Source organism: Salvelinus fontinalis, chromosome 5 (genome assembly GCF_029448725.1).
Source record: "Salvelinus fontinalis isolate EN_2023a chromosome 5, ASM2944872v1, whole genome shotgun sequence".
Classification (NCBI taxonomy): Eukaryota; Metazoa; Chordata; class Actinopteri; order Salmoniformes; family Salmonidae; genus Salvelinus; species Salvelinus fontinalis.
Genome location: NC_074669.1, coordinates 17,478,568 through 17,497,108, shown reverse-complemented (window position 1 = coordinate 17,497,108; position 18,541 = coordinate 17,478,568). Strand labels below are relative to the sequence as shown.

Below are 18,541 nucleotides of genomic sequence, written 5' to 3'. Positions count from 1 at the left end.
ATGGAGGAGGTGTGATGTGTGGGGGTGCTTTACTGGTGACAATGTGATTTATTTAGAATTCAAGGCACACTTAATCAGCATGGCTACCACAGAATTCTGCAGCGATAGACTATCCTATCTGGTTTGCGCTAAGTGGGACTACCATTTGTTTTTCAACAGGACAATGACCCAAAACACAACTCCAGGCTGTGTAAGGGCTCTCTGACCAAGGAGGGATGGAGTGCTGCATCAGATGACCTGGCGTACACAATCACCTGACCTCAACCCAATTGAGATGATTTGGGATGAGTTGGACCGCATTGTGAAGGAAAAGCAGCCAACAAGTGCTCAGCATATGTGGGTACTCCTTAAAGACTGTTGGAAAAGCATTCCTCATGAAGTTAGTTGAGAGAATGCCAAGAGTGTGCAAAGCTGTCATCAAAGCAAAAGGTGATTACTTTGAAGAATCTAAAACATATTTTGATTTGTTTTATCACTTTTTTGGTTACTACATGATTCCATGTGTGTTATTTCACAGTGTTGATGTCTTCACTATTATTCTACAATGTAGAAAATAGTCAAATAAAGAAAAACCCTTGAATGAGTAGATGTTCTAAAACTTTCGACCGGTAGTGTATATATAGAAATATACATACATCCAAAGATAATTCAAGTAAAACCAAACATCAGTCATTTCAGTAAGTAATAGTTTTATGTACATATATGTTCAAGATCAGAACACAACAAACTGGATACCTCTGGAAAATCCCAGAAAATAATCCTGAATACATAATTATAAGAAACCCCACAGTCATACATGTTAACAGTATTGCCAAAAGAATACATAATGATCGTTCTTCTTCTTTTATGAAGACAAACTCCTCCCTTCTTAGCATTGTTCAATGCTATTCACCTCACTGCTCAAATGAGAAAATAAAAGACTACTGTACATTGAGGTTTATACTTTTTTTTCTATAAAAGAAAAGTCAGAAGTTATAGAAACACAGCTGTATATAATCATTACCAAGTAAGGAACTATCTGAATATGAGTCTTTTTTTAATAGGGTATCTGAAGTTTCATTGGCTATAGTGGAAAGTGAGAGAGGATATACAGTGCATTCGGAAAGTATTCAGACCCCTTGACTTTTTCAATCTACACACAATACCCCAAAATGACAAAGCAAAAACAGGTTTTAAGAAATATTTGCAAATGTATTAAAAATATAAAACGAAAATATCACATTTACATAAGTATTCAGATCCTTTACTCAGTACTTTGTTGAAGCACCTTTGGCAGCGATTACAGCCTCAAGTCTTCTTGGGTACGACGCTACAAGCTTGGCACACCTGTATTTGGAGAGTTTCTCTCATTCTTCTCTGCAGATCCTCTCAAGTTCTATCAGGTTGGATGTTGAGCGTCGCGGCACAGCTATTTTCAGGTCTCTCCAGGGATGTTCGATTGGGTTCAAGTCTGGGCTCTGGCTGGGCCACTGAAGGACATTCAGAGACTTGTCCCGAAGCCACTGCTGCGTTGTCTTGGCTGTGTCCTTAGGGTCGTTGTCCTGTTGGAAGGTGAATCTTTGCCCCAGTCTGAGGTCCAAAGCACTCTGGAACAGGTTTTCATGAAGGTTTTAATCTGTACTTTGCTCCGTTCATCTTTCCCTCGATCCTGACTAGTCTCCCAGTCCCTGCCGCTGAAAAACTTCCCCACAGCATGATGCTGCCACCACCATGCTTCACCGTAGGGATGGTGCCAGGTTTCCTCCAGACGTGACGCTTGGCATTCAGGCCAAAGTGTTACATTTTGTTTTCATCAGGCCAAAGAATCTTGTTTTTATTGGTCTGAGAGTTTTTAGGTGCCATTTGGCAAAATCCAAGCAGGCTGTCGTGGCTTTTACTGAGGAGTGGCCTCCATCTAGTCACTCTACCATAAAGACCTGATTGGTGGAGTGCTGCAGAAATGGTTGTCCTTCTGTAACGTTCTCCCATCTCCACAGAGGAACTCTGGAGCTCTGTCAGAGTGACTTTTGTGTAGTTGGTCACCTCCCTGACCAAGACCCTTCTCCCCCGATTGCTCAGTTTGGCTGGGCGGCCAGCTCTAGAAAGAGTCTTGGTGGTTCCAAACTTCTTCTATTTAAGAATGATGCAGGCCACTGTGTTTTTAGGGACCTTCAATGCAGCAGACATTTTTTGGTACCCTTTCCCAGATGTGTGCCTCGACACAATCTTGTCTCGGAGCTCTATGGACTATTCCTTCGACCTCATGGCTTGGTTTTTGCTCTGCAGTGCTCTGCACTGTCAACTGTGGGACCTTATAAAGACAGGTGCCTTTTCAAAATGTGCCTTTCAAAATCATGTCCAATCAATTGACTTTACCACAGGTAGACTCCAATCAAGTTGTAAAAACATCTCAAGGATGATTAATGGAATCAGGATGCACCTGAGGTCAATTTCTAATAGCAAAGGGTCTGAATACTTATGTAAATAAGGTATCTGTTTTTTATTTGTAATACATTTGCAAAAATGTCTAAAAACCAGTTTTCACTTTGTGTGTAGATTGAGAGAATAAAAAAAAAATTTTTTTTTTAGAATAAGGCTAACAAAATCAAGGGGTCTGAATACTGTCCGAATGCACTGCACATTGATTCTTCGTCAAGGCACAACTTGTACAAAACATTTGAAGTCTGCAAAGATGTGGGAAGTACAATTTAAGGGGTCAAAAACACTTTACCAAGGATTATTGCTCACTCAATTACTGATTTCCCTTGAAGATCAATAATCATTGGGTTTTATTACATTATAACATACCCCCACCAACCCATTCCAAAGTACTTTTACTTTCTTTTGACCAGCAAGGCACTCAAACTAACATCTTCTTTCAAAAACAGCATACAGAAAAACAATATGAAAATACTCAACATAAACTGATGAAAGAAAATTGTAATCATTAAATTTGCTGGTAGTTAATCATGATATGGTCCTCTTCAATGAGTGCTGCTCCATCAACGCAGAGTCAAAATTACAGGCGTAGCCCTTCTTGGTAAGAAAAATGAATACAAAGAAAGAAACATCGGTAAACAATGTCCAAACACATTACAGTACAACAAAACAGGCAATCCTCATCCATCTTGTCAAACCATAGATGCACTTCAAGCAGTAAAGGACTTTTGGAGGAGTTATTGTAATGCACAATTGCATGCATTGCTTGTTTGATGCCATCAAGGCCAAAACAGACACTTTAGTGTTTTAAAGCATAAATTATAAATACTTTTCATGAATCCATATTATTTGAGACCATCACCATCTTCAACAAATCTATCTTTGTAAAAAGAAAAGTTGTATACTATGGGTACACTATTATGGGTATGTATTGGCAACTAACAAAGTAAGACAACAAATTAACATACATGAAACATGAAGCCCCTTTGCTACTTGTGGAGAGAAAGTAGAGTAGCAAATGCAGGCCTGAGAACCAGTGAAGAAAAAGGATATGAGAAAGGAAAGTTGTGTTCGCATTATTTGGTTGAGTATTAGCCTTCCTGACCAAAGTCCTCTGTGAACTTCTTGAGTTTGTCCAAGTCCTGCTCGTTCACAGTTGGCTTGGTGTTGTGCAGTGACCTCAGCATATCAGCCTGTGAACAGCACATCACAAGGGTCAGTTAGCATCACATACTTGCTCCCTCGTGTTCAAAATCAAAAATATATATGTTTTTGGGGTTCTTCTCACCATGCAAACAATGGGCTCCATGAGTTTCTCCCCATTAACATCCATCCAGGTCATCTCTATGGCGTCTGGATCTCCTGGTGAGCATGGGGTCAAGAGATCGTCTACCACGAGGTTGGGATGGTTCCATGATGACCCTTGGACCTGGGTGTATGAAGAAGAACGCATGGGCAGAAATGGGACATCGATTTGTGATAGCTGATGTTTCATTGACAGTGTATTCATATGACTCAATGCTTGCTTCACAACTATCAGATGAGGAAAATTAAATGAATTAAGATTCACTGCACCTAGGTGAGCCCTGTCCCTGTTGAATGTCAGACTGTCACATACCCGTTTGAAGTGAGTGGCCGACTGCACCTTCCTGACTGGCTGCATGAGGGCGTCCCTTACGATGACGCTGATGTCTGCTCCAGAGTAGCCTTCCGTCTTCTTACCCAGGGTCACATAGTCTGATTCAGTGAGCTCATTGGGGGTGGAGCCCAGATGCAGCTTGAACATGAAGGAGCGGGCGTGCCCCTCAGGCAGAGGGATGTAGATCCGCTTCTCAAACCTGAGCCACAGAAACACGACAGTTGTGATATCTGATATGGGAATGTTTATATGGAGATGCAGCAAGGGTCATCCCATTATTTATCTCTAATGTTTAACAATCTGTTTAATAAGAGTCAATTGGTCCAAAAATGGTGAATAATACATCTTCACAATAAGATAAAGGACTTGAGATCATCAGAAGATAAATATACACTGACCTTCTCCTAATAGCAGAGTCCAGTGTCCAGGGGATGTTTGTGGCTCCTAGAACCAGGACTCCCTCATTGTCATTTCCAACACCTCAGAGAAGAGAGATAATTGTTTAAATATACAGCTGATTCAGTCAAAAGGAAAGCCAAAATCTAGCAAAAACAATTGTTGTTTAGTTGTTCTGGTGACACCGAACCAACAAAAAGGTTCAGTGCCAAACGACATAGTGGCCAAAGCAGTTGTGTCAATACTCAAGGTACAAGGTAATCAGGATCTGAGGCCAGGCTTTGTGTAAACTGTACAGTCTGTCAGCCCAGTGGCTGGCTCTCTCACCCTGCATCTGGACGAGGAACTCAGTTTTGATGCGGCGGGCTGCTTCACTCTCGTTCTCACTCCTGGAGCCACACAGAGAGTCTATCTCGTCGATGAAGATGATGGAGGGCCTGTTCTCCCTGGCCAGGCTGAACAGATTCTTCACCAACCTGAAGACAGAAAGAGAGTGGAGAGTGAATATGAGACCAAAGGAGAAAAATATAGAGGAGAAGGAGAGAAATAGGTATGTATGAGCAATATCCTTTTAAATACTATATTGATTTGATTGCACAGCAACCTGCCAACCCTCCTTGCCCCATTACTCACTTTTCACTCTCCCCCAGCCACTTGGACACCAGGTCAGAGGAGGAGATAGAGAAGAAGGTAGAGTTGTTGGCTTCTGTGGCCACAGCCTTGGCCAGATAAGACTTCCCTGTACCAGGAGGGCCAAACAGCAGGATCCCTCTCCATGGAGTTCGCTTTCCTGGACACCAAAGACAAATATACTTAGGTATTCTTTATTGAAAACGATGTACTCTTCAGATGCACTGCTGCAAGTCATAATACATCTGTTAATATCTAGAATGTTATGTGTTTCTTGAATTCCATAATCCATACCGGTGAAGAGGTGAGGGAATTTGATGGGCAAGATGACAGCTTCTTTAAGGGCCTCCTTTGCACCCTCAAGCCCAGCTACATCATTCCACTTGATGTTTGGCTTTTCCATGACGATGGCCCCTGTAACATAGATAGAAGTCGGTGAAATGTAGTACGGCAAATAGGGATGTAACAAATGTTAAAATGTTCTTAACGTTTAAAGTGCCATTTTCTTCTGCTTCAACTGAGAGAAGAAAAAGACATGTGAATTCACAATGCAGACATGGTCCTGCGTCTGACCACTAGGGGGCAATGCAGGTCAATCTATCACAGTCATGGCTACCAGATGGCGCTCACCTTACTGCTGTCCCCCACCCACTCAGCAACGAAGGTAGTTAATGCTATCTTTAGGTTCTCTGTGGTGTGCCTCTCATCCATGTCCTCAGTGGTTAGTACATGGGACTTCATGTCCCACTTCTCATCAATGTGATGGCTCGTTGCGGTGATGTATGACAGCGTGTCACGTATGGTGTTTGAGATCTTGACCGTTGTACTTCCAGAGCAATCATTGTACAATTTCTGTACAATTTTCTTTTTAGATTTTCACTGTACAATCTTGTAGTCTGGTTCTAGATAAGCCATTAGGACATTGCCGCCGACATTCTCTACCCTTAACAATATCTGCATATCAGCTGCAACGATTTCTGTAATCAGCGCTGTGATTTTCTCACTCCATCCCTTATCGCACTTCTTTCGTGTGATGAGCCTGTTTAATGTCTGTTGTTGGGGGCCTGTGCTGTTGCCAGCAATGGGTTGGGGCTCACGGTGTCTCCCTTTCAGATGTTTTAGCATTGCACCTGTTCTGCCTCTGCACTAGCTCAATTCACCACCTTCTCATTTAACTTCTTAAAGTATTGCCATAAAGGACTTCGCTGCTGTCGCTTCCCTGTCTCACTCTCTGACATTTTTCCAACTGTTAACAATGATGATGTGTGGAGCCCTTTATAGCTGTGGGAAATAATTTGAAAGAAGCATTTCTCCTCCTACTTTTCCATTTATGAAGATGATCTCCTCCTACTTTTCCATTTATGAAGATGATCGGGACATGTTAGTGGTAGTTTTGTGATAACTGTACTGTGAACATCGTTTTTTCGGTTTAAGATTTTTGCAAACGTTAAAGATCCCAATTTAGTTTAAACGTTCACACCCCTAACGGCAAATCGCGCTTTTTATCATTCAAATCAAATACAGATTCAGTGCCACAAGACTGCATCAAAGCTTTGTATGAGCCACACTAAAAATGCTGAACAGTGAAGTAGCTGATGATATAACTCACCTGAGAGTTGATTTTTAAACTTCTTTTTCTCTGGGTCACCTTCACCTTCATCACTGTCATTCCTGCAAAAGAAAAAGAAAAGTAGTTTGAGATCACTGTACTGATAAGGTGGCCCACCTTTATGCCACACAAAAAGTATAAGCACAGTTCAAAAGAACCAAGAATCAGATCAGAATGAAGGATTGGTGAGGATAATAACACATCTCAGGATTTCTTATGCTCCCTCACCCTTTGTCATCAGAGCCGGACTCCTTGACAGGCTTGGCTGGAGGGGCCTTATCCTTCTTCTTCAAGTATTCCTTCAGCTTCTCTGCTCGGTCCAGGTACTCTGCACACTTTGCCCTGATGCTCTGCTTGGCCTTGTCTCCCTGGGCCTCATCTGCAGGAAGAGGAAATGTAACAGGTTGGCATCACATTATGTCCAAGGCTGGGTAATCGTCACACGTGGGTCATTCAATGTGAAAGTGAAACAAAACTGTTAAAGCTGTTTCCTGAAGAAATTGTTAATGTTGATCCATAGCTCCTAATGGGGTCATTCAAAGTTCATTCCAAACTCTAAGGTCAAAGGTGCACAGTTCATAATCATGTCAGTCACACGTATATCAGTAAATGAAAGGGAACAGAAAAACAAAGTAGCCTATGTAGATGTTCTGTGTTTGCAGTATAAATGCAAATTAAGAACTTGAAAAAAGAAGTAACAGGAAGTTGAACTGAGATAAGAGACAACTCACATTTAACAACATGAAGGAAGTATTGAATGGAATGCTGGTACAACCGGAGAGCTTCCTCGTAGTTTTTAGCCTTATCCTCCTCTGCAGCCTTGCTTGCAAGATCTATTGCTTTCTGTAACACAATGCATGGGCTATGTTAAAGGAGAACCATAACAAGAGAGGGTAGAGCATTAGCATGACGTCATGATCTTGCGGGCGCTATGTTAAAGAAGAACCATAACAAGAGAGGGTAGGGCATTAGCATGACGTTATGATCTTGTTCCGCAAGATGTCACAAAGGTATGTCAAAATGGCATTAGTAAATGGAAAATCAGTAATCATACACACTTAGTTGATGCGAATTCATTAAATACTTTGGGTCAAGAGAGACATTAACTAGACAAACGTATATTAACGCCATCTGAACCCACAGTAGACTAACGATACAATCCTGTGTTAGCTACAGTAGTTAGCTAACTTATTTATTTTGTCTCTGGCTGGAGATTCACTCACCTGTAAATTGTTATTAGCCATGGGTGCTGGTTACGTACGATGGTCAAAATAACCCACCGTAGAATTTCACTCGTCTCAGTAAATCAACGTGCAATAGCTATAATACGACGTTAATAGCTCTGGTTAGTGTGTTGTTGTCATTTTGGTGACAGTTCTTTAATTCTTCGGAATCTCTTCCGCATCAAGATGTCGAGTGTCACTTCCGCCTATGGTTTACACGTGACATCAGCACAAAAAGAGACGAGAGCTTTTTCTGACCTATCGTTGTCAATTTACTGCGGTCAATTTCACAGCCTATTCTTAAAATCTATGTGCATTGCATATGCGATAAATAAGGACAGACAAAGAGCATCAGACACATTTGCATGGATTCAGTTTCTTGGTGATTTATATATACACTAGATGACTATTTAAGGGCGCTGTGTTGAAGCCACCGTGCCTCCATCTTGGCACTCCCCACTGTGGTAATTTCTTGGGGGAAGCTATAAAAATGCATTAATTAACGTCTACATTCGTTTTTGCCACATTTACTCTATTACAGACACCTTAACGCATACTTTTAAATTATATTATGTGAGCTAAACATAAACATTTAAAAAAATCTAAAAACATTGGTTGTATAATTTTCTGAGATGACTAATGTTAGTGTCCCCACTACAACAAAAAATGCTTAAATACATGTAATTTTGTCATTGAAACATTTACTTGAAAACCCGTAGAATTCCATTCATTGCTATGGAGGACTGCTCCTGCTGGAGTGCCAATATGGCCGACCGGTGGCTTCAAAGTCCCTCAATGGCCAAACTGAGCATCTAAATATCCAGAGTTTATATAGATCATTGGTGCCAACGGCAAGTACACTGACCTCTAGTGACTTGTTATTATAGCACATGTTATTGACTTGGTCACAGGATAAATGTTTTTTTTTTATTCCACATTCATCTTTTATTTAACCCAATGTACAGTATTGCATTTACTAAAATTGCAGAAATAAAAAAAATGCTAAATATTTAGAAATATCACAGCACCAGGATACAATATTTTAGAAACTAAAACTATACAGCAAAGTTAGAACAACACCTCAAACGAAAGGATGTACATGGCAAAATAATTCTAGCCACAAACGGATGCATTTTGGTAGTAGGCTACATATTGATATGTCCAGTTACGTTTACTCCAAATAGCATTGTATTTTCTGAAGCTGCAATTGAAAGCAAGCACCATATAAGTATTGTAGTGTGACTGAATCCTGTTTGTTTGTTCTCTGTTGTTCAGAGCCCTTAGTGCATTTCTCTCCATAAAACAACCATGGTCTAAGGTGGGAACTAGGATTGTCATCAACTACTTCCATTTAAGATTTGTGGTCGCAGAGCACTCAGGATGCGATCACTCTTTGTAAGATCTGCTGGCAGTTCATTGTTCTGCAAAGAAAACAAAACCAGTCATAAAAAAATTATCAACCAGAGCGACATCCTAAAATGCATCCTTCTCCTCTGCTTTGCTTCTTCTCCCCTGTACACACTGCAGTGATTTACCTTGTTGGGTAGTGTGGGGTCTGCATTGGCCCCGAGCAGAAGGTTTACACTTTTATGATTGCCACCCATGACAGCAGCGTGGAGGACTGTGGAACCATTCTGGAGAAATGGAATGGTAAAGCCACTTAACTAACGGCTGGTTCTTATCACTGAAACACTGATGTTTTACAATACAATGTTTCACAATATACTTCTGAATAAAAACTACTCCTCTGGGTCATGGCGAGACAGGAGACGGCAAAGAGCAAGCATCACTGCCTAGATATCTTACTTTGAGAAGGCCCATTGAAGGGGAAAACTTGAGGAGCTCCTCAATGACACTGTTGTGTCCTTTGAAAGCTGCCTTGAATAATGCAGTTGACCCGTCCTTCAATAAGATCAAAAGAAACATGAGACATTAACATTTTAATTCCCCATTCAATATATAATATGCCTTACACAAAGAAATGCATTTCAATAAATTACTTGATTGAATATATTGATGGAAGACAATCATCTTGTCTTTGTCAACCCACTGTGTAACCACTGGGTTGCTAAAGGACAACATACTTTTCTGTCAGCATCCCGATCTGCACCACGCAGAAGTAAAACCTTCACTACTTCACTGTGTCCCATCTGGGCTGCCATCCACAGGGGGGCTGTGCCATCCTGGAGAGGAGGGATAGTGAGGGAGGGGGGTGAGAGAAAGAAAATGGAGACAAAATACAAGGAGGAAGAGGGTGAGAAGAGAAATTAAGAAGTCAGTCCCTCTATTGAAGTCCTCTATTATTGTATGGGGGAGTGGCCTCACCTCCCTAGGGTGGTTAACTTTGGCTCCAGATGACAACAGTTGACGTATGACAGTCACATGACCCTCCTGGGAAGCAAGGAAGAGTGGGGTGGCACCATCCTGAAACATGATATTAGAAACATGTCACAACAGCAAAGCAACTGCATGACAAAGTTATGCAATGTATGGCTTGTTCGTGAATAGTAACACATAGAATGGCACTGTTGTGGGTACAATGGATCTTATAGAAAGGAGAGAAAGAGGCTGATGTTTTGATGATGCAAAAACCACTATTGTCAATCACCAATATCAGAACTAGTAGTGAGCAGAGAACCACTGTGTCAAAATTAATGTAAGCCTTACTGTATTGTTTTCATACAAACATGTAACATAGTTACACTGAGTAATCCAATCCCTTCTATGTGTTGCATAAAACAAAATACATCTCATGTCTGACTCAGCAGTAACCTGAGAGGGTCTTCCAGTGGGATTTTGGTGTGTTGTGGACTATAGCATTGGACACTGTGGGGCTCTGCAGGAGTGTGGGAAAAGGACAGACATAGTGAGATGAGATAGGTGTTAGGGATGCTCACATGCAGCTGGTCATGAACATTGGCTCCATTCTTCAGAAGAGTGTCTACCACCTTAGAGTGGCCATACTGACAGGCTGCAGAGAGGGCTGTGCCACCGTCCTGCCAAACCATGAGAACACAGATTAGCAACATATCCTGCAGTGACTGGCACATGGAATATGACTATACACAGCAGGCATCCAACACTGGATCACTGCTGTCAGCATATTTTGTCTGCCTCCCTGTGATGTTCTCTCTCTCTCTAAGTAGGTGACACGGCATACCTTTGTCTGGAATTCAGTTGAGGCACCAAATTCAAAGAGGAGCTTTACTACTTCATTGTGTCCCTGCTGGGAAGCGAAGAAGAGGGCAGTGGAGCCTGTCTGAGGGTGGAAACGTGCATTCAATGTCAGGAAGACCTTAAAAAGGACATACACATTTTCTCAACGCTTCAAACATCTTTACTGCTTATTGTTTCTACTTTGACCACATTGGTCTCAAAGCAACATCAATAATGCAACGCTAATTTCAGGCGCTGTACTACGGAAAAGCAGATGGTTGCAGTTTATCAAGGAGCAGCACTAAAACCAAGGTATTTCTTCTAATGACACCAAGGTGTACAAAAGTGGGAGTATACTTTACCTCTCTCTGCAGGTTAATGTCAGCTCCCTGCATGATCAGCTCACTGGCACAGTCACTGTGGCCATTGTAGGACGCCACCATCAGGGCTGTGGTGCGAAACTGGAAAGAGACCGAGGGATCACAATCAATCAACACCTCAGTTCAGTCAGATCATTGTCTACATGTCATTCAAACTGCACATGAAAGAAACCTGGGGGTCTAGATGTTTTTGTTTTGTTTTGTGTTTTGATTCTCCTCCAGACAACATAATTGCACACACAGCCCTCCAAAGTACCACCCCTTGTCTGATGCTCCACCCAATCATTCACATTCCCTAACCTCTAGAGAAAGTTGCTGAAACATACTTGAACTTATCAGCGGAGACTTGACATAGCATTACATTTCAAATACCACACAACCATAAACAATTAGATGTGACACACATGGAAGCTGCAAGCACCTGAACATGAGCAGACCTACAACACATTATTGAGACATACATACACCTGCACACATCCACACACCTGCACACACACACACACACGAGTTGTAGCTCTCTCTTTCTCTCCTACCACAGGTGGTTTATGGGTAAAGCGTGCAGCTGAGCCGCCAGGGCATGCAGCGTCCGTACACTGTCTCTGCAGTCGGCATCCACACGGCCACTGTTGAGCAGTAACTGAAGCAGGGCCAAGTTCCCCTTCCGAGCTGCCCAAAACACAGCATTAGCCAGGGGCGTCTCCTTCTGTAGGACAAACACACATGATACAACATCGAACAGACACAAGTGTCAGGTAACAGACCTGTAACCAGACTAAAAGACACTATCTACAGTATCATCCCAGAAGTCTTGGCAAGCAATTTCTTTTCTGGTATTGGTCAGACAATGGAGGTTATAGAGAAAACCATTTAAAATGAGTTGCAGTCATGCTCTTCCTGTTCACAATTAATATGAGAATCAATATGGACTGAGGTTCTTTGCACACGCACACACTTTGATTATGCTTTTGCATTGGGTATGGTGTGGTTATATGGTCTCTGGTCTGGTTGTGTGTGGTCTCTAAGAGTCCAGCTCCCACCCACTTATGTAGGTCCAAATGAATCTGGGTATATTTAACAGACAAGATGAAACGCAAACATCTAGCAACCCAAAAGTTGTGTTTGAATTTCATCACCATATCATTTTAGCAAATGTTCAACTACATACTACGTTCTTAGCTACTTTGCAACTACTTAGCTAACCCTTCCCCTAACCTTAATTAACCCTTTAAACTTAAACCCTAGCCTAGCTAAGATTAAATTGTCATGTCGCTGCCACCTGGTCTCATAGCATTTTGTATGATTCTCTATGCGGCAGTAGCCTAGCGGTTAGAACGTTGGGCCAGTTCCCGAAAGGTTGCTGGATTGAATCCCCGAGCTGACAAGGTATAAATCTGTCATTCTGCCCCTGAACAAGGCAGTTAATCCACTCTCGGCAGTCGTTGTAAATAAGAATTTGTTTTTAACTGACTAACCCAGTTAAATGAAGGTTACATTTAAAAAAAAATCAGAGACATGCTAAGTTTCGTATGGTATGTTTTAATTTGTGGATGTCCTTCCATTTCTTATGATAAATTACAATTCGTATATGTTATGAATTGCAAAAACGTACAATATGTTATGAATTACCAAAACGTATGATATGTTACGAATACCAATTTGTTAATGTTAGTCAGAACAACTGGAAACTTGGAAAAATGCAGGTCAAATCATGATGTCAGTGATCTTCAGGTCTGAAAGTCTGAACTCTAGAAAGTGGGCCGAGTTATCGAATTGGAATTTCGAGTTGGATGACCATTCAAATCGATTTTTCTCTGTCGGAGCTTGTTTATTTCCGAGTTACCAGTTGTTTTGAACGCGGCATATGTCCGGGAAAACCATGACCACGAAGGTAAAGCAGCATATCTAATTTCCATTACGATGTTATTATTGCCCGCAAACCCCCTGCGATGTATTAATTTATTACGTGCGCATAACTCACCGTAGGCCTATTCATAACAGCACAGATTAGAAGCCATGTACGCAAAATAAGTAAGCATTCGTAGTGAGTAGATTATATTAGACTACTCTCTCTTCATTCCAAGCATGGTTACAGTAGCCTATGCAGTAGTAGCTGTAGCTCTAGTTTAGATCCCTGTAATATGGATATCTATATATAGTGGAGTTGAGTCAACTCAGCTACATATGCAGGAGAACGTTGAGATTACCTTGAACGACATCCTGTGGACCTCATTCGTGACTCATATTTCTTGCGAATGGGTTGTTGCTGCTTACGTCCCGATGGGTTTAACTGTAATAACGGTTGTAATTCGTTTTTACCACACTGACTGCTCCAAGGGTGTCGGCGCGCTGTTGAAAAAACAACACGCAGCAAATCCTCTGCAGTGCCGCTCCAGCCACACAGACAGGCGCACGAGTCACGACCGCTGCAGCTATGTCTGATTCGATTTATTGGAGTCGTTTGTTCAACCAAATGAAACGAGTTCGATTTGGTTACAGTTTCATTTTGGCGGTAGTAGTTTATTTATCCTGAGGAAAAGTAGACTGTTATTTTATATATATATTTTTTTTGTTACACATAATCCAGTCCTTGCTCCTAATGCCCCTAAACTCCAGAAAGTCAGCCATACAACTGTATTAGGGGATAGTGAGGTAAATAAAGGCATTTTAGACATTCAGCGTCACTGTCGAGGGAAATATAGTATTTTTTTCTAACAAAGATATCGACATATATTGTTGTCACAACTTACCCTGGGTATGGGGAGAACAATTTACCCCAGGTAACGTTCTGAATAAAAGGGCAACTACACCCTCCACATTTTTGGGGGATTTTTCCCAGACCAAAAAAAATGTCTCCTGATGTGGAGACATTGTTGTGGAGCTGTTTGGATGTTTTTTTTGTGTGGCAAAAATAGAGTATACCCATTTCTCCAGGCACCACTATACCACTGTATTAGCCCACACAGCTGTGGTTATATTTCTTTAGGTTTAGGACCTCATTTTAAAGCGAATAGAGACCCCAACTGACATATAGAACAATCTTAAAATGATCTTTCTACTTTGGTTTAGATGCAAGCATAATGATACCTCTAACAAATTCATTTGACTTTGGTGAAAATCAGTTTTTTGACCTAACTTGCTTAACACTTTTTCCATGTGGTTTCTTCCTTCACAAATGAAGACCTCTTCCTAAGTATGTGGTCAAATTGTTAATTGTGTGTATGGTTTCCTAGAAACAACGGTGGCTCAATTTACCCCTTTGGCTCTCCCCTACGGTGTCTGTGCTGTGACACAGGCTACCCTGTATTCTTGGATGTTGAGCAGCTGTTTCAAAGGTATTATTAGTTTGTGCCAAAATTTGGGACTGGAGAAGAAACATGACTGGTATAAATACTATAGTATTTAATGTAGTGTTTTTGCTGACATTACTATAGAATTCCCTGCAGTATTTACTGTAGTATACTGTTGTATTCACAGTTAACTATAGTATAAATACTGTAGTAAAACAAAACTATAGTACATGCTATAGTAATTAATATAGTGTTTTTGCAGATTGTTGTATACTGTAGAATTTACAGTAGTGTTTTTGCGTCTATAGTATACTGTAGTATTTACTATAGTGTTTTTGCTTTATTATCTTTGACATAGAAGTGGAGGTGTTCTCCTCCAGGATACCTACTGGAGAAATACTAAAAGAGCACATTTTCCATAACCTTTAGGTAGCACATAGAACCAAAAACAGTTATACCTGGAATTGAAAAGGGTTCTCCTATGTGAACAGCCAAGGAACCCTTTTGGAAAGCTTTTTTTCTGAGTGTAACACTTAAATATCAGGGTGCATAATTGCAGGTAACCTGTGTAAGGAGAAGTTGTTTTGATTACTATTTAGTTGCAAGCTTGTAATTGGCAGGTTTTTAGAGATGAGCTGTATATAGAGTAGGCTATCATATTTTCTTGGCACTGCTAAGCTGTTTTTGTGATGAGTGCCAAAAAAACTGATATGGGCTTCTTTGAATAGTGACATGCTGTGTTTACACTCTGTGGCCTGACATTGTCTAATAAGAGGGTTTCTGTCCCCTGTTGCCACCCCCCTCTTCTGAGTAGGTGATGGGGTTTCAGACAGGCCCAAGGGGAGGACACCCTCCATCACAGGCAATAAAAGAGGGGGTGATGACCAGTCATGGTCAGAGTGTAGAGTTAGTCTCAGAACATGAAGACAAGACAGCCCAACTTTCCATCAGGTGAGTGCCAGGTTATTTACATTCATTTAGCCTAATTACTTATCATGATTGCATTGTTTTAATAACAAAACATTCAGAATCGCAGAGCGTTTACAGTGTTTCCATATAATTCTCTATCTAATATGGTATAAATTGCAGCAAAGTATTTTACAACAGAACACAATACATTTGGTGAAACACTTTACTCTGATCATCCATCCTTCCAGTCCAATGGGCCAGCCTCATGGGGAGAGCTGTGCTGCTCTCTCTCCTCCTGTCTGATCCTCTCCACGTGGCGTCAGACTCAGACGAGGAGGTGCAAGAGCCATCAGAGTGGCAAACATGGAAGAGGAGCAACGGTGTATCCTACGACGAGAAGGTTAGATGTTATTTTATACACATACTCATACACACAGACTGTATAAAAAACACATCAAAATAGTTACTGTAGGCTAGTAATCTGCATATTGGCCTACATGAAGACACATTGTAAATATTTAAGAAGTCATTCCCTCCCTCCCAGACACACACCTTAACAATAATCAACTACTTTATTTGTTTGTTCATTCTGTTCTTTCCTGAAGCGGGATGACATTGAGAGGAAGGCCATATGGGAGGACAACATGAGAGTGATTGATGAGAATAATAACAGTTTTCTCAGAGGGACAAAGATGTTCACCATGGCCATGAATAAATATGGGGACCTGGTAAGTGACCATCATCATCTTCACTTCTCTTTAGTACAGGATGTTATAGTCCAAGGTACTTCTATGAGTTACTTATAATGGTCCACTTTGAGCAATTTTCACTGAGAGCTGCAACATTCCCATTTAAGTTCTCATTTCTGTCCATTTGTATACATTATGAGAGATTGTTCTTATTGCAGTGTATTGAAACAGTATTTTCCCATTAATCATTGATTCCTTCATACATTTCATACTAAATCACTTTGGATTTCTCTCTCTTCAATGCGTAGACAAGGCACGAATACAAGCGTTTGCAAGGTGCCATGATAAATAGCAAAATAAAGAAAAGAGGGAAGAATGCATCAGCTCGAAAGCTCCGTGCCAGTGCTCAGAAGTTAGGGTCTGTTACCGTTGACTACAGAGCCATGGGCTATGTCACTGAGGTCAAAGACCAGGTGAGGCTTTGCTTTAGAAAATTCTGTAAGTAGAATTTCAGTGCAAACTAGGAAGTGATTTTAAATCCATGCTGTCTATTGATTTCTCCTCACAGGGCTATTGTGGCTCCTGCTGGGCCTTTAGCACTACGGGGGCCATCGAGGGACAAATGTTCAAGAGGACAGGTCAACTGGTCTCCTTGAGTGAGCAGAACCTTGTGGACTGCTCCAAGCCCTACGGCACATATGGCTGCAGTGGGGCCTGGATGGCTAATGCCTATAATTATGTGGTTCAGAATGGGCTTCAGTCCACAGACACCTACCCCTACACATCAGTGGTAAGTGTCTGACTGGGGACATTCCTGACCATGTACACCAATGTTACATAATGTTAATAGCAACATGATTTAAGAAGTACAATGGCTGAGGATAAAACACATTTCTGTATTTCTAGGACACCCAACCCTGTTTCTACGACAGCAGTCAGTTGGTTGCCAGCATCACTGATTACAGGTTCATACCCTCTGGAGATGAGCAGGCCCTGGCTGACGCTGTGGCAACCATTGGCCCAATCACCATCGCTGTGGATGCAGATAACCCAAGCTTCATGTTCTACAGTTCAGGTTGGTCTTCACTGAATTCTTTGACGGTGGTGGACAGCTAAATGTAGTGTTTTGTTTCCCATGACTGTACATATTAACTTTGATAAAGGTTTTTTATTCAATTTTTAAAAATGCATTTGCCCTGTCTGAGTTTGCCTCATTGTAACCAGGGCTATTATTGGTCTAACAGGAATATATGAGGAGCCAAGCTGTAACCCCAACAACCTCAGTCATGCGGTGCTGCTGGTTGGCTATGGCTCTGAAGGGGGGCAAGACTATTGGATAATCAAAAACAGGTGGGTGAATCACTGGTGGGAGTAACACGGTTTACATTCTAACAAAATATAATAAATTGGTTACTTTTTCATATACATATATGTAAGACATTTGTTGTACATAAATGTATGGATGTTTTCCTTTTCTTCCCAGCTGGGGTACTGCATGGGGAGAGGGTGGCTACATGCGAATGATCCGGAATGGCAGTAACACTTGTGGCATCGCAAGTTACGCTCTGTATCCTATTTTATGAACCACATAAGTGATAAAGTGTCAGAGACAGAACATATCATCTTGGTGTTGGATAGGTTGTCAGAGGTTAATAAAAAGTATTGATTTGGTTTATTTGTGGGGGTGATGGTACCAAGTATTCTGTATTCTATACTGTATTACTCTGATCAATGCTATGCCTGTATTGCACTGTGATAGAGAATAAAGTTCAATTGAATTGACATTTGACTGCAATTGTTTTTAGATTTCGACCGACTGTGTCAGGCTGGTCTAGAATTTGATGTTCATTTGAACATTTTGGATTGAATACAGGACTGGATATAGCACTAGATATTGTGCATCAAGGTATCTGACGGTTTGTGTTGAATTTGAAGATATTTCCTTGCACAGCGAGGCATCAAGGTATCTGACGGCTTGTGTTGAATTTGAAGGTATTTCCTTGCACAGCGAGGCATCTTGAGAAAGCCCTTTCAATCTGCCAGAATGTCAAACAGTCTGCAGGAGGCAACGTAGGCGTGGGAACATAATCAGTGTGTAAGCAACGCTAGACTGTAGATTGTCTTTGAGTTCCTTGTATTATACTGTTATCCAGTTCACCTGGTTCATAGGTTTACACCTTCCATAGTTTTACAATTGTTAAACGG

The 18,541-nt window shown here is 41.2% G+C and overlaps 3 protein-coding genes across 4 annotated transcripts; 1 reads left to right on the top strand and 2 right to left on the bottom strand.

The window, feature by feature from the left end:
• Positions 1–672: 672 nt before the first annotated feature.
• Positions 673–8,140, bottom strand: LOC129855235 (vacuolar protein sorting-associated protein 4B-like). The gene is made up of 11 exons (XM_055922664.1): positions 7,916–8,140; positions 7,424–7,535; positions 6,921–7,071; positions 6,693–6,754; positions 5,378–5,497; positions 5,087–5,243; positions 4,781–4,929; positions 4,456–4,537; positions 4,037–4,256; positions 3,707–3,847; positions 673–3,611 (listed from the first exon to the last, which is right to left on the bottom strand). The coding sequence occupies exons 1-11, from the start codon at positions 7,934–7,936 to the stop codon at positions 3,510–3,512; spliced, it is 1,317 nt and encodes a 438-aa protein (XP_055778639.1). The 5' UTR covers positions 7,937–8,140; the 3' UTR covers positions 673–3,509.
• Positions 8,141–8,820: 680 nt separating this feature from the next.
• On the bottom strand, positions 8,821–13,840 carry LOC129855237 (ankyrin repeat domain-containing protein 29-like). Of its 2 annotated transcripts, XM_055922666.1 has the most exons (10): positions 13,656–13,840; positions 12,044–12,154; positions 11,434–11,532; positions 11,076–11,174; positions 10,813–10,911; positions 10,241–10,339; positions 10,000–10,098; positions 9,722–9,817; positions 9,451–9,549; positions 8,821–9,336 (listed from the first exon to the last, which is right to left on the bottom strand). In XM_055922666.1, exons 1-10 carry the CDS (start codon positions 13,665–13,667, stop codon positions 9,253–9,255), a joined length of 897 nt encoding a protein of 298 aa, XP_055778641.1. In that variant the 5' UTR covers positions 13,668–13,840; the 3' UTR covers positions 8,821–9,252. The 2 variants fall into 2 exon arrangements, with proteins under 2 accessions (XP_055778641.1, XP_055778642.1); XM_055922667.1 differs by lacking the exon at positions 12,044–12,154.
• On the top strand, positions 13,120–18,118 carry cts12 (cathepsin 12). Its single transcript, XM_055922665.1, has 10 exons — positions 13,120–13,339; positions 14,682–14,783; positions 15,553–15,689; positions 15,896–16,047; positions 16,253–16,375; positions 16,645–16,809; positions 16,905–17,126; positions 17,243–17,411; positions 17,581–17,686; positions 17,820–18,118. The coding sequence occupies exons 3-10, from the start codon at positions 15,659–15,661 to the stop codon at positions 17,917–17,919; spliced, it is 1,068 nt and encodes a 355-aa protein (XP_055778640.1). The 5' UTR covers positions 13,120–13,339; positions 14,682–14,783; positions 15,553–15,658; the 3' UTR covers positions 17,920–18,118.
• Positions 18,119–18,541: the final 423 nt, after the last annotated feature.